Source organism: Pristiophorus japonicus, chromosome 11 (assembly GCF_044704955.1).
Source record: "Pristiophorus japonicus isolate sPriJap1 chromosome 11, sPriJap1.hap1, whole genome shotgun sequence".
Lineage (NCBI taxonomy): Eukaryota > Metazoa > Chordata > Chondrichthyes > Pristiophoridae > Pristiophorus > Pristiophorus japonicus.
Window position 1 is genome coordinate 121,065,345 of NC_091987.1, and position 14,056 is coordinate 121,079,400.

The 14,056-nt window shown below is 47.0% G+C and overlaps 1 protein-coding gene across 4 annotated transcripts in view; it reads left to right on the forward strand.

Moving 5' to 3' along the window:
- rai2 (retinoic acid induced 2) overlaps positions 1-14,056 on the forward strand; it is a 100,287-nt gene that overhangs the window by 5,430 nt on the left and 80,801 nt on the right. For all 4 annotated transcript variants that reach the window (XR_011595875.1, XR_011595876.1, XM_070893966.1 and 1 more), the window contains exon 2: positions 8,452-8,507. Coding sequence is in view for 1 of the 4 variants with exons in the window: in XM_070893965.1 (XP_070750066.1) it covers positions 8,475-8,507 (33 nt within the window). In the remaining 3 variants the exon portion in view is untranslated. The remainder of the gene's footprint in view (positions 1-8,451; positions 8,508-14,056) is intronic.

Genomic DNA, 14,056 nt, shown 5'->3' on the forward strand with positions numbered 1-14,056 from the left:
TGGCAATACGTTCTGCATTTACTGCTCATATATGGCAAGCATTACAGCTCTTTCATTGTATTTTATGCATACTTCCAAGCCACAGCGGTAATGCATGCCAAATCAGTCATTGCACCTCATGCATACCCATACTTCAGCAGGGCATAGTTAAGGTGCAACATAAGGACATAAGAACTAGGAGCAGGAATAGGCCATTCGGCCCCTCGAGCCTGCTCTGCTATTCAATAAAATCATGGCTGACCTTCTACCTCAACTTCCCTTTCCCGCCCGATCCCTATATCCCTTGATTCCCTTAATATTGTGGGATTAGACTGGACAGCTCCTCCCCGGCCGATACAGACATGATAGGCCGAATCGCCCCCTCCGTGCCACAAATTTCCATGACTCTAATCAATGACTTGTATAGGTTTTACAATTACCTCTGCTTTTTGTGTTCTACTCATTTATAAAACAATCACAAAATCAGAATTTGAACCATTCTGACCAACATAGCGAATTATAGTTCATGTCATTAATCACATACAACAACAACTTGTATTTCTATAGCGCCTTTAATATAGTGAAACATCCCAAGGCGCTTCACAGGAATATTATGAGATAAAAATTTGACACTGAGCCACATAAGTAGAAATTAGTGCAGGTTACCAAAAGCTTGGTTGAAGAGGCATGTTTTAAGGAGTGTTTTGAAGGAGGAAAGAGGTAGAGGGTTGGAGAGGTTTAGGGAGGGATATCTGGAGCTTGGGGCCGAGGCAACAGAAGGCACGGCCACCAATGGTTGAGCGATTATAATCAGGGATGCTCAAGAGGGCAGAATTAGAGGAGTGCAGACTTGGGGGTGGGGGTGGGGGTGCTGGAGGAGGGTACAGAGATAGAGAAGGGTGAAGCCATGGAGGAATTTGAAAATCAGGATGATAATTTTGAAATCGAGGCGTTGCTTAACCAGGAGCCAATGTAGCTCAGCGAGCACAGGGGTGATGGGTGAGCAGGACTTGGTGCGAGTTAGGACACAGGCAGCCGCGTTTTGGATCACCTCTAGTTTACATAGGGTAGAATGTGGGAGGCCAGCCAGAAGTGTGTTGGAATAGTCAAGTTTAGAGATAACAAAGGCAATTGAAAGCCTTTGATACAATTGAAAGCCTTGTTGCACTTGTATCTTCCATGCATCAAATCATTGCAACATAACCTAGCTTCATAATGCACGATTGCATACTGACGTACAGGGTGCACACATATCTGCCACTGTGTAGATGCTCCTTCAACTTGCACATGCCACTGTACACATGCACTTGTGCATGCGCCAAATCCTGAAGTTGCATTCAGTTTCAAAGGTGGAATGACGCTGAATGCTACTAATATGCTGTCATCCGGACCGCAAATCTCAGGCCAAATAACAGGTTTTAAGCAAGTGCAGAGGCAGGGAAAGGTGGGAGGTCTGTGATAGGTTGGAATCCCTTTTGTCATTTAATCTCTCATGCATTCCACCCTATCACAGACCTTCCTTTTTGTTCTTTCCTCCCCTTCCCCCTTTTGCTGCCTCTGCACTTGTTTAAAAAACCTGTTATATCTCTAACTTTTTCCAGTTCTAACGAAAGGTCTTCGCCCTGAAGTGTTAACTATGTATCTATTTTATATGGGCTTTAAAAGCTATAGGATAAGAGGCTTCTCCCAAATCATAACATTCAGCTTGAGATGGCAGCAGTGCCTTGAAATACTTTAAAGAACATTTTAGTCTAAAATCCAGAGTCGTCTTAGGCAGTCCCCTCAGGCTGTCCCTCGGAGTCGAGGATGGCTTGCTTCCACACTGAAATGGGTTCTAAGGTGACTGATGGGACTGATGCAGGACCTACAGTCTCTGTCACAGGTGGGGCAGACGGTGGTTGGAGGGACGGGTGGTGGGGTGCTTGATTTGTCGTACGTTCCTTACGCTGTTTGTACTTGGCTTCCGCGTGCTCCCGGCGAAGAGACTCGGGAAGTATTCGTCGCCTTCTTGAATGCTTCTCCTCCATTTTGAGCGGTCTTGGGCCAAGGATTCCCAAGAGTCGGTGGGGATGTTACATTTTTTCAAGGAGGCTTTGAGGGTGCCCTTTAAGCATTTTCTGTGCCCTCCTGGGGCTCGCTTGCCGTAACATAGCTTGGAATAGAGTACTTGTTTTGGGAGTCTAGTATCGGACATGCCGACAATGTGGCCCGTCCACCGGAGCTGGTCAAGTGTGGTCAATACCTCGATGCTGGGGATGTTGATCTGAGAGAGAACGCTGACAGTGCACCTATCCCGCAATGAATTTGCAGGATTTTGCGGAGGTAGCGTTGGTGGTATTTCTCCCCTGCTTTGAGATGCCTACTGTACATAGTCCATGTCTTTGAAGCATATAGGAGGGCGGGTATCACTACTGCTCTGTAGACCGTGAGCTTGGTGCCGGGTTTGAGATCCTGGTCCTCGAACACTCTTTTCCTCAGGCCGCCGAAGGCTGCACTGGTACACTGAAGGTGGTGTTGGACTTCATTATTGATGTCTATCCTTGCTGATAGGCTTCCAAGGTATTGGAAGTAGTCCACATTGTCCAAGGTCTCGTCATGGATCTTGATAATCGGGGAGCAGTACTGTCTGGCAGGGGAAGGTTGGTAAACTGATGTTTAATGTAAGGCCCAGACGTGATGGTGTCAACGATTATTTGGAGTTCGGACTCCGAATGTGCACAAATGCAAGCGTCATCTGCATACTGTAATTCAATGACAGAGGTTGAAACAACCTTGGATCTGGACTGGAGGTTTCGGAGGTTGAACAATTTCCCGTTCCAAAATCCAGAGTGCTCGGCACAGAGCCTCACAGAATCGGACCAATTTGTAACCTGTAATATCCTAAATAAGGCACTAATTGCAATGCTTATGTTAGTTTAGAACACTTCAATTTATTTGTTTCAACTTTGGACTAAATTAATATGACAGCCCATAATCATTTTGTTTTGCTGAGGCACTAAAAATATGGCTGCTCAACCAAACAACAGCAAATCACTAAAGTTGTCTTTCATAGTGAATTTCAATAGGGAGGCACTGGTCACTGTTTGAAAAATTAAGCTTAAAACCTTGTGCTTCTGACCACTTCTGCTATTTAAGTGATAAATGTTGAAGGCCCCCAATTGCATTCTACGTGGTGAATGATTGCTGAGACCAATAACTGACCTGTTACATCGACTTGAGTATCCGCCAATTTGCTTGGTTCATTGGCACCTCTGACACATGGTAAACTTTTCAAGAAATTCATGTATGTTGATTTTTCATGAAGAAATGCAGAAAAAACACTCAGCTGTGTGGGCTTCTAAACATTCTAGTGGTGTTTTTAATCCTCCGGGATTATCATGACGCAGCAACAGCACGTGAAATGCAATGATTGCATTCCTGTTATACCACCTGGTCAAACAATAGTGCCACATATGCATTTTGTGGAGGATTGAGATAGACTGGTTTCCAAGTGCACCACACTTTGCCGATATTATCCAACCAATGAAACTGCTGAATTTAACCAATCAATAACTGTCCTTGATTTCCATTATTCTATCAAATGGCAGGAAGCTAATGCATAAATACGTGATGATTAGAGGTGACCTTGTGACTTCATTATGTAATTTATTGCCTTGCAGTTATTTTTTAATGAAATAGATTCACATTAATGTTGTATTTTGGGTAAATTCCATGGTTGAACTTCATTGGCATATATTAGCAAATTTTATGTTAATTGTATGAATCTATCCCTATGTGTAATTGGCTTAGTTACTTCATAATGTATTGTTTGATACAAATCACATTCTCAGCTTTGATTTTTTTTAAGTTCTGTGACAAATGAACATTTGTGTAATTCAATATTTTTATTACGCAGATTAACTGAGTACTCAGAGTTGGCATTTGTTGAGTGTGACATCAGGGAAGCTGAACTCAGTCAATCAGAAAGTGATTATGTGAGAGGCTCGGTTGAAATAAATTACATTTTTCATCTGAGACTTTTATTGTTTGTCAGTTAATACGACATTTTAATAAAAATACCAAATGGTGTCAAAGCATAAATAAAATAACAAGTGATATGAATAACTGACTCCCTTGACTCTCTTTATCACCTATGTTTGTTTAGTTGCTGCTTTAGGAGTTGTGCAGGTTTTGCTAAACACTATTCTGTCTGACTATTTGAGCACACCTAGTTTTCAGAATGTTAGAGGGACTGCTATGCTGCCAGTCGATGGCATAACATCTTTAATACACAAAATTATGCTTTTAATTAAATGAATCTATTATAACTTTTTTAAAGTTTCCAAAAAGATATGGAGACACTTGTGCCTCTCCATCAGTCCCATCACCGGTCTGAGCTGATGCAGGTAAACATTATTAACCCATTGTTACAGGACCTTATTACATAGAAACATAGAAACATAGAAAATAGGTGCAGGAGTAGGCCATTCGGCCCTTCTAGCCTGCACCGCCATTCAATGAGTTCATGGCTGAACATTCAACTTCAGTACCCCATTCCTGCTTTCTCGCCATACCCCTTGATCCCCCTAGCAGTAAGGACCTCATCTAACTCCTTTTTGAATATATTTAGTGAATTGGCCTCAACAACTTTCTGTGGTAGAGAATTCCACAGGTTCACCACTCTCTGGTTGAAGAAGTTCCTCCGCATCTCGGTCCTAAATGGCTTACCCCTTATCCTGAGACTGTGACCCCTGGTTCTGGACTTCCCCAACATTGGGAACATTCTTCCTGCATCTAACCTGTCTAACCCCGTCAGAATTTTATATGTTTCTATGAGGTCCCCTCTCATTCTTCTGAACTCCAGTGAATACAAGCCCAGTTGATCCAGTCTTTCTTGATAGATCAGTCCCGCCATCCCGGGAATCAGTCTGGTGAACCTTCGCTGCACTCCCTCAATAGCAAGAATGTCCTTCCTCAGGTTAGGAGACCAAAACTGTACACAATACTCCAGGTGTGGCCTCACCAATGCCCTGTACAACTGTAGCAACACCTCCCTGCCCCTGTACTCAAAACCCCTTGCTATGAAGGCCAACATGCCATTTGCTTTCTTAACCGCCTGCTGCACCTGCATGCCAACCTTCAATGACTGATGTACCATGACACCCAGGTCTCTTTGCACCTCCCCTTTTCCTAATCTGTCACCATTCAGATAATTGTCTCTCTGTTTTTACCACCAAAGTGGATAACCTCACATTTATCCACATTATACTTCATCTGCCATGCATTTGCCCACTCACCTAACCTATCCAAGTCGCTCTGCAGCCTCACAGCATCCTCCTCGCAGCTCACACTGCCACCCAACTTAGTGTCATCCGCAAATTTGGAGATACTACATTTAATCCCCTCATCTAAATCATTAATGTACAGTGTAAACAGCTGGGGCCCCAGCACAGAACCTTGCGGTACCCCACTAGTCACTGCCTGCCATTCTGAAAAGTACCCATTTACTCCTACTCTTTGCTTCCTGTCTGACAACCAGTTCTCAATCCATGTCAGTACACTACCCCCAATCCCATGTGCTCTAACTTTGCACATCAATCTCTTGTGTGGGACCTTGTCGAACGCCTTCTGAAAGTCCAAATATACCACATCAACTGGTTCTCCCTTATCCACTCTACTGGAAACATCCTCAAAAAATTCCAGAAAATTTGTCAAGTTACACATTAGTGGCTGACTGTGAAGGCTGGCAGAACTTCAAGCTACGCTGTAAAATTATATATTTAAAGAATATATACACCTGAAGTAATAAACATTTTTTTTACAAAACCAATACTATAAACAAGTTATAATCAAACATATTATCTAAACTAATGTTGAAAATGATAAGTTGTCACACAGACTGACTCAGTTTAGCTGACATTTCCTTACAATACACAGCTATCCAAGGTACATCTATTAATGGCCTTCTCAATTTTGCCGACAAAAGACGTTTCAGTATGTTTTTTGTTATTGCAGTTATCCTCTTTCATAAAGCATGACCCGAATCACTGGACCCAGTCATGTTCTTTATCATTGCCATGTGACTGATTGGACAACCAGTTGATTCTGTTCAAAAACATATCTTGCTGCCCATTATTTTGAGAATAAAAAAGCTATTATACATGGAATTATAGATGATCGCTGGTGATTTACATATGATTAAATGACATTCATGCACAAACAAACCAATGAGGGACTCCATGTAGACTGAATTACCTAGAAATAATTACATGCAACCAGACCGCTCGGCCCATCCAATCTGTGTTGTTTATCCCCACATGCGAGCATTAGTCCTAATCCCATGTGCCCGCTTGTTCCCATATCTCTTTATTCTCCTTTCTTTCAGCCACCTATCTATAGACGTTGCATTGTATCCCCTTATCAGCCATTTATTTTATACTTTTTGATTTGTTACTTTTGTTGAAAAATGTCTGGTTTCCTGTGAGAGTAAGCTGATTGCACAATGGAACCCATGGGTGATAAATAATGGCTGAGTTATGTAATAAATGTAATGGACATCCAAAGTGAGAGGTGCAAAATTAAAAGATCTTGATTTACACACTGAAAACTACAAGGAATTAGATGACAGATGTGACTTTTTAGAATCACGGGCTGATAAACGTGTACATTTATACAAAAGCAAAATACTGCAGATGCTGGAAATCTGAAATAAAAACAGAAAATGCTGGAAATACTCAGCAGGTAAGGCAGCATCTGTGGAGAGAGAAACCGCATTAATGTTTCAGGTCGATGACCTTTTATCAGAACTGATGAAAAGTCATTAGCCTGAAATGTTTTTCTCTCCACAGATGCTGCCTTACCTGCTGAGTATTTCCAGCATTTTTGGTTTTTATATGTGTACATTTATATTCTGTTAAGCAACATAACCATGTGAATTTTCCACAGCTTTGTAGTTCAAGATAATTAGATTTTATACACAGAAGATAGAAATGTGTCAACTTTCTGAGATTGATTTATGTAAGCAGGAAGATATACAAGTAGACTTTGCCAGGTCAATGACAATTATTGGCTTCAATTGTGCAACTAAGAAAATAATTTAGAAGCACCAAAAACAATCACCATATTTGTGTGCTAACTGTATGGGTTTCAGTATTTTTATTGGGCTACTTGGGTAACTGTTAACTTTTACCCCATGTTCATCATTTATCTGGCTTAATTTCTGCAGCCAAGTGGACAGGGCCAGCAGCCTGCTCCCTTGGTATTGCAAATGCCCCCTCATTTCTGACCAGCCAGAGATGTCACAGATTGCTCAGATCTGACTTTCCCCTTTTCCCTGCAGGGAGATGCTGCACTTTCTCTCTGCTTGGTATCTTGCTGCTTGTCCTGGCTCAGGTTAGGAATTAAAGGCCTACGCCTTGCTCTGTAGCTTTGAATGCCAGTACCTTAGCCCCTAGGTTCAGATCATTGAAGGTTGGTATAATGGCCACACAGTTGGATGCACACCATACCGCCTTCCCATGAATCTCTGATATTAGTCATATATAGTGCCCTGTGCTAATGTTTTGTTAGTGTGGAACTTGGCACCTGATTTTAAGTGCAGTGATATAAAGGTGATGTGAAGGACAAATGAGTATATTAATTCCACTCATTCGAATCTCATTCAATAATTTTCTAACCGTTGAGGATGACTGTAACTTGCCAATAATGGTGACAGAAAAGCAATAAAATCCATCTTGGCAACCAATATCAACCACTACACTACTATATGGGAAAGATGGCAATTATATAAAACTGGTGAAATATTGATTAAAATAATAAAATGTTTGCCTGCCATGCATCATTTCTCCTGCCAAAAGCATAATGTGATCCTGATCCTGTACAGGAACACAACGCAAGTGTAATCTCAGCTGCAATTTGGCATGAGACCTGTTGGAATATAGCAAAAAATAGAGCTTAGAGGGAAACTGGCTTAATTGAGGAAACTTTCACAGAATAAAATGTCAGTTTCTTACCTTTTTTGAGAAATAGGAGCCCATTGAATTTCTGTTTGTTTAATGGGCTAAAGATTAAGTCCTTGTCAATAGATCGCATATACAATTCATTCAAATCCACAGAGCAATATATCCTTATTTAATTAAATTACAGATAATCTTGTGATACAAGTAGAATGTTAGCAACTCTCAACTGTTCTTTTAAAAATCAGTAACAATATAGTCAGCCCTGTTTACAGGGTTCCACAGAATCTGCTTTAGATGAAAATTGTTAAGATGTTTATCAGGTTGAAATGACTGTCTTTATTTTGACATGAAGGGTTATTTTTCAACAATAGGCATTTCTGTATTTTCAACTGTGATGATTGGTTAGTGCCATAGAGAGTTTCAAATGGGTATTTGTTATTAATTTCAGCCAGTTGGAAATAACTGTTTATAATTATAAAATGTGTACATCTTGTATCCATAAATGTAGCACTCATCTGACTATTCATTTTGACAGGTGATTAGAACATACTCGACTTCATGCCAAAAATGTCTGATAGCAACTTCACGAAGGTTAGTATCCATGAGCAATGGTCATTGCAGAAAATATAGATAGATTAATAAAAATAAAAACTGTAAGTTAAACTCTTAGGAACATTACCATAGAGATTCTTTGCTCTAGCTGAGATATGTATACTGCAGAGGAAAATATTATATTTGATATAATTTTACCTCTGGTGGATAATCACATACAACAATGTTATTTAGGTGCACCACAACCCCTTTGTGACAACTAAGAGTTAACAGCCTAGCTGACCAGAAAGGGGTTAGAGAGAGATTAACAGCTAACTGGGTAAATCAGGCCCAGCTTCAGATTAAACTGATTTTTATAGGACTAGAGGTAGAATATTTTATGGTTTTGTCAGTACTCCAGCAATGACTATAAGGCTTTGCTATGCTGACAACGGCAGCTTCCAGTGAGGCCTTTCTTGTTTTCGTTTTTTACATGTGTGGTGATGTTTTTCACCTCTAGAGAAATGGGGCTTGTTTAAAGTTAGTTTACTATAAATATTCACTAAAGTTCCAGAATCTGAAAATTTGCTTTAAAAAAGATATACAATTGGGCTGACATAGACAGTAACTTTTGTTCAGCACAGAAAAGTATGAAGTGATATATTTTGGTAGGAAGAACGAGGAGGCGCAATATAAATTAAAGGGTACAATTCTAAAGGGAGAGACCTGGGGGTATATGTACACAAATCGTTGAAGGTGACAGGACAGGTTGAGAAAGCAGTTAAAAAAGCATACGGGATCCTGGGCTTCATAAGTAGAAACATAGGGCCCAAGTTTCCACATGATTCGCGCCTGATTTTTAGGAGCAACTGGTGGAGGACGGACTATTTTAGAAATCGCAATTCTCCACATTTTTTTTTCTGCAGTTCTAGTCAGGTAGAACAGTTCTAGTTTAGAATAGAATTTTTTCTTCAAAAGGGGGCGTGTCCGGCCACTGACGCCTGATTTGAAAGTTTCCACAGTGAAAATGTACTCCAAACTAAAGTAGAATGGAGCCAGTGAAGATTTTTGTAGAACTGAAAAAACCTGTTCTACACATTAAAAAATCAAGCGCAGGTTACAAATTAGGCGTCCAGAACAAGGTGGGGGGGAGGGAGGGGGAAGGGAACTCATTAAATTCGACAATAAATCCTTATTTATACTTCTACAAATATTATACAAATAAATCCAACCTGAATAAACATTTATAAGCCAAGAAAAGATGAAATAAACCATCTTCCTACCTGTGTGAAAGTGCTTCAGCCAGGGAGAATTTTGCAGCCGTTCGTGCCGCTGAGTGGGAGGGGGAGAGAGAGAGAGAGAGAGAGAGGGAGGGGGGGAGAGGGAGGGAGAGAGAGAGAGAGAGAGAGGGAGGGGGGGAGAGGGAGGGAGAGAGAGAGAGGGGGGAGGGAGGGAGGGAGGGAGGGAGGGAGGGAGAGAGAGGGGGGGGAGGGAGGGAGAGAGAGTGCGGGGGGGAGGGAAGGAGAGAGAGAGGGGGAGGGAGGGAGAGGGAGGGGGAGGGAGGGGGAGAGGGAGGGGGAGGGAGGGGGAGAGGGAGGGGGAGGGAGGGGGAGAGAGAGAGCGGGGGGGGGTAGAGAGAGAGAGCGGGGAGGGAGGGGGAGAGAGAGAGCGGGGGGGTGGAGAGAGAGAGCGGGGGGGGGGTGGAGAGAGAGAGCGGGGGGGGTGGAGAGAGAGAGTGGGGGGGGGGGAGAGAGAGCGGGGGGGGGAGAGAGAGCGGGGGGGGGAGAGAGAGAGCGGGGGGGGAGAGAGAGCGGTGGGGGGAGAGAGCGGGGGGGGCGGGGAGAGCGGGGGGGGGGGCGGGGAGAGAGAGCGGGGGGGGGAGTGGGGAGAGAGAGAGAGAGGGGAGAGAGAGAGCGGGGGCGGGAAGAGAGCGAGCGGGGGGGGAGAGAGAGCGAGCGGGGGGGGGTAAGAGAGAGCGGGCGGGGGGGAGTAAAAGAGAGCGGGGGGGGAGAGAGCGCGGGGAGGGGGAGTGAGAGCGGGGGGGGGGAAGAGAGAGAGCGGGGAGGGGAGAGAGAGAGAGCGAGTGGGGGGGGGAACAGAGAGTGGGGGGGGGAAAAGAGTGTGGGGGGGGGGAAAGAGAGCGGGGGGGGAGAGAGAGAGAGCGGGGGGGGGAGAGAGAGCAGGGGGGAGAGAGTGCAGGGGGGAAGAGAGAGCAGGGGGGGAGAGAGCGTGGGGGGTGGGGGGAGAGAGCGTGGGGGGTGGGGGGAGAGAGCGCGGGGGGGGGGAAGAGAGCGCGGGGGGGGGAAGAGAGCGCGGGGGGGGGAGAGAGCGGGGGGGAGAGAGAGAGAGAGCAGGGGGGGGAGAGAGAGAGAGCGGGGGGGGAGAGAGAGCGGTGGGGGGGAGAGAGCGGGGGGGGCGGGGAGAGAGCGGGGGGGGGGGCGGGGAGAGAGAGCGGGGGGGGGAGTGGGGAGAGAGAGAGAGAGGGGAGAGAGAGAGCGGGGGCGGGAAGAGAGCGAGCGGGGGGGGGAGAGAGAGCGAGCGGGGGGGGAGAGAGAGCGAGCGGGGGGGGTAAGAGAGCGGGCGGGGGGGAGTAAAAGAGAGCGGGGGGGGAGAGAGCGCGGGGAGGGGGAGTGAGAGCGGGGGGGGGGGAAAAGAGAGAGAGCGGGGAGGGGAGAGAGAGAGAGCGAGTGGGGGGGGGAACAGAGAGTGGGGGGGGGGAAAAGAGAGCGGGGGGGGGAAAAGAGAGCGGGGGGGAGAGAGAGAGAGCGGGGGGGGGGAGAGAGAGCAGGGGGGGAGAGAGTGCAGGGGGGAAGCGAGAGCGGGGGGGAGAGAGCGTGGGGGGTGGGGGGAGAGAGCGCGGGGGGGGGGGAAGAGAGCGCGGGGGGGGAAGAGAGCGCGGGGGGGGAGAGAGCGGGGGGGAGAGAGAGAGAGAGAGCAGGGGGGGGAGAGAGAGAGAGCGGGGGGGGAGAGAGAGAGAGCGGGGGGGGGGGAGAGAGTGAGCGGGGGGAGGAGAGAGAGAGCGGGGGGGGAGAGAGAGAGCGGGGGGGGGGAACAGGAGCGCGGGTCGGGTCAGTCGGGGGGCGGGGGGGGGAGCGGGTCTCGGGTCGGGGTGGGGTGGGGGGAGCGGGTCGGGGAACAGGAGCGCGGGTCGGGTCAGTCGGGGGCTGGGGGGGAAGCGGGGGTCGGGTCGGGTCTGGTTGGTGGGGGGGGGGGAAGAGCGGGTGTCTGGTCTGGTCGGCGGGGGGGGGGTTGGGAGCGGGAGCGGGTGTTGGGGCGGGTCTGGTCGGCGGGGGGGGGGGGGAGCAGGTCGGGGGGGAGCGGGTGTTGGGGCGGGTCTGGTTGGTGGGGGGGGGGGTTGGGAGCAGGTCGGGGGGGAGCGGGTGTTGGGGCGGGTCTGGTCGGCGGGGGGGGGGGGGGGGGGGGAGAGCGGGTGTCTGGTCGGCGGGGGGGGAGGGGAGCGGGTGTCGGGTCGGATCTGGTTGGCGGGGGGGGGGGGGAGCGGGTCTCGGGTTGGGGGGTGGGTAGTGGGTGTTGGGTCGGGGCGGGGGTGGGGCGCGGGTGTTGGGCCGGTGGGGGGGAGCGGGTGTCGGGTCGGGTCTGGTCGGCGCGGGGGGGGGGGGGGGCGCGAGTGTCGGGTCTGGTCGGGGGCGGGGAGCAGGAGCTGGCCGTGGGAGGAGCCTTATTCACGCAGCCCCAGTGAGGCCATTGGGCCAGGGCTAGGGGCTGCGTGCTTCGGGCCCCTCCCACACAGTTTGGCGCCTGGAGCTACTGCACTTGCGTGCCGACTGTAGCGCGCATGTGCAGAGGTCCCTGCACTGTTTTCAGCGCCGGGACCTGGCTCCGCCCCCCCCACAGCTCGTGCTGGCTGCGCCGAGAGCCAGAGGACCTGTAAGTAGGTGCAGAATACCGAGGATTTTTTTAGGAGCCGTTTTAGGCGTGAAAAACGGGCGCCCAGCTCGGAGGGGCGCCCATTTTTTTTCTTGTGGAAACTTGGGCCCATAGAGTACAAAAGCAAGGAAGTTATGATGAACCTTTATAAAACACTGGTTCGGCCTCAACTGGAGCACTGTGTCCAATTCTGGGCACCGCACTTTAGGAAAGATGTGAAGGCCTTGGAGAGGGCGCAGAAAAGATTTACAAGAAGGGTTCCATAGATGAGGGACTTCAGTTATGTGGATAGACTGGAGAAGCTGGGGCTGTTCTCCTTAAAGCAGAGAAAGTTGAGAGGAGATTTGATAGAGGTTTTCAAAATCATGAGGAGGTCTAGACAGAGTCGCGGAAGGGTTAAGAACCAGAGGACACAAATTTAAGGTAGTTGGTAGAAGAACCAAAGGTAACATGAGGAAAACATTTTTTACATAGCGAGTGATTAGAAAGTAGGATACCTGAAAGGATGTTGGAGGCAGATTCAATCCTGGCTTTCAAAAGGGAATTAGACAAGTACCTGAAGGAAAAAACTTCGCAGGGCTACAGGGAAAGGGCGGGGGAATGGAATTAGCTGAAGTGCTCTTGCAGAGAGCCGGCACGGGCTCAATGGGCCAAATGGCCTCCTTCTGTGCTGTAACCATTCTTTGATTCTATAATTCATAGCTGAATTTTGCATCTACATTTTTATAGGCTCTGTATCTGAGATGGAATATTATAATGCTAGAATTTAACAGTAGTTGGTATACATAGTGTAGGTAAAAACAAATAGTTCTTCAAAAATCTTTGGTAGTTTGTATTAAGTGAGCTAACTAGTCAGTGCTGCATATTCTGTATCTGAGATGTTTCCGCTGCAGTCAGAGTGATGATTAGTGATGATATGGGTGCAGTGTCACGTTTGCTTTGTTTTAGTATCTTTCAATTTCTTTCTCTCGCTATCTATTTTTAATGTAAAGCAGAGCTTTTCAACATTTTTCAATTCTATTTGCCAAATATAAATATGGAAAATTAAGGTTTATTAAATTGTATGATTTTAAAAACTAGAAATTACTAAGGGGTGTCTTTCCTCTCTCATGAAATGGGTTAATAACCTTAAAAAGTTGTTTAACATAACTTGACAAATATAACTGATAAAGTTCGAGAACTGAGTTGTGGAGTGCACTATACTAGAGCATCTGTTGTGAATGGAGAAAGAGTCAGACTGAACGCTCCGAGCTCAAAATAAAGTGTGACCTTAGTCTTTTATTGCAGGTCTCCAGAATGCCTCTCCAGCCTGTGAAGCCGCCTTAAATACCTGTGCTCCCAAGGGATTATGGGATCCCTTGGGACTCTGGGGAATGAGCCCTCTGGTGGCTGTACAGAGTAAATACAAGAACACATATATAACAACATTCCCCCCCAAAGTCAATAGTGTAACTATTTACAATGTGAGTCGATCTGGGGCCCTTCTTGCCCTGGTTGATCGTCTCGGTGTGAAAGCTGATGTTGTTGAATCATTTCTTGGGCCCTCGCTGGGCTGCTGTGCAGCTGGCCTAGCTGGGCTGCCTGGTGTGTTGGGCCCTGCAGGGCTGTTGTGGATGATGGGTTCTGCTTTGTGGTCAACCGTGGTGTCGGTTGCCACTGGTGTGTGTGTTGGGGGATCAAAAAAGGTAGGGTCCAAGGTGGATTGCTCAGGGTAGTCCGTG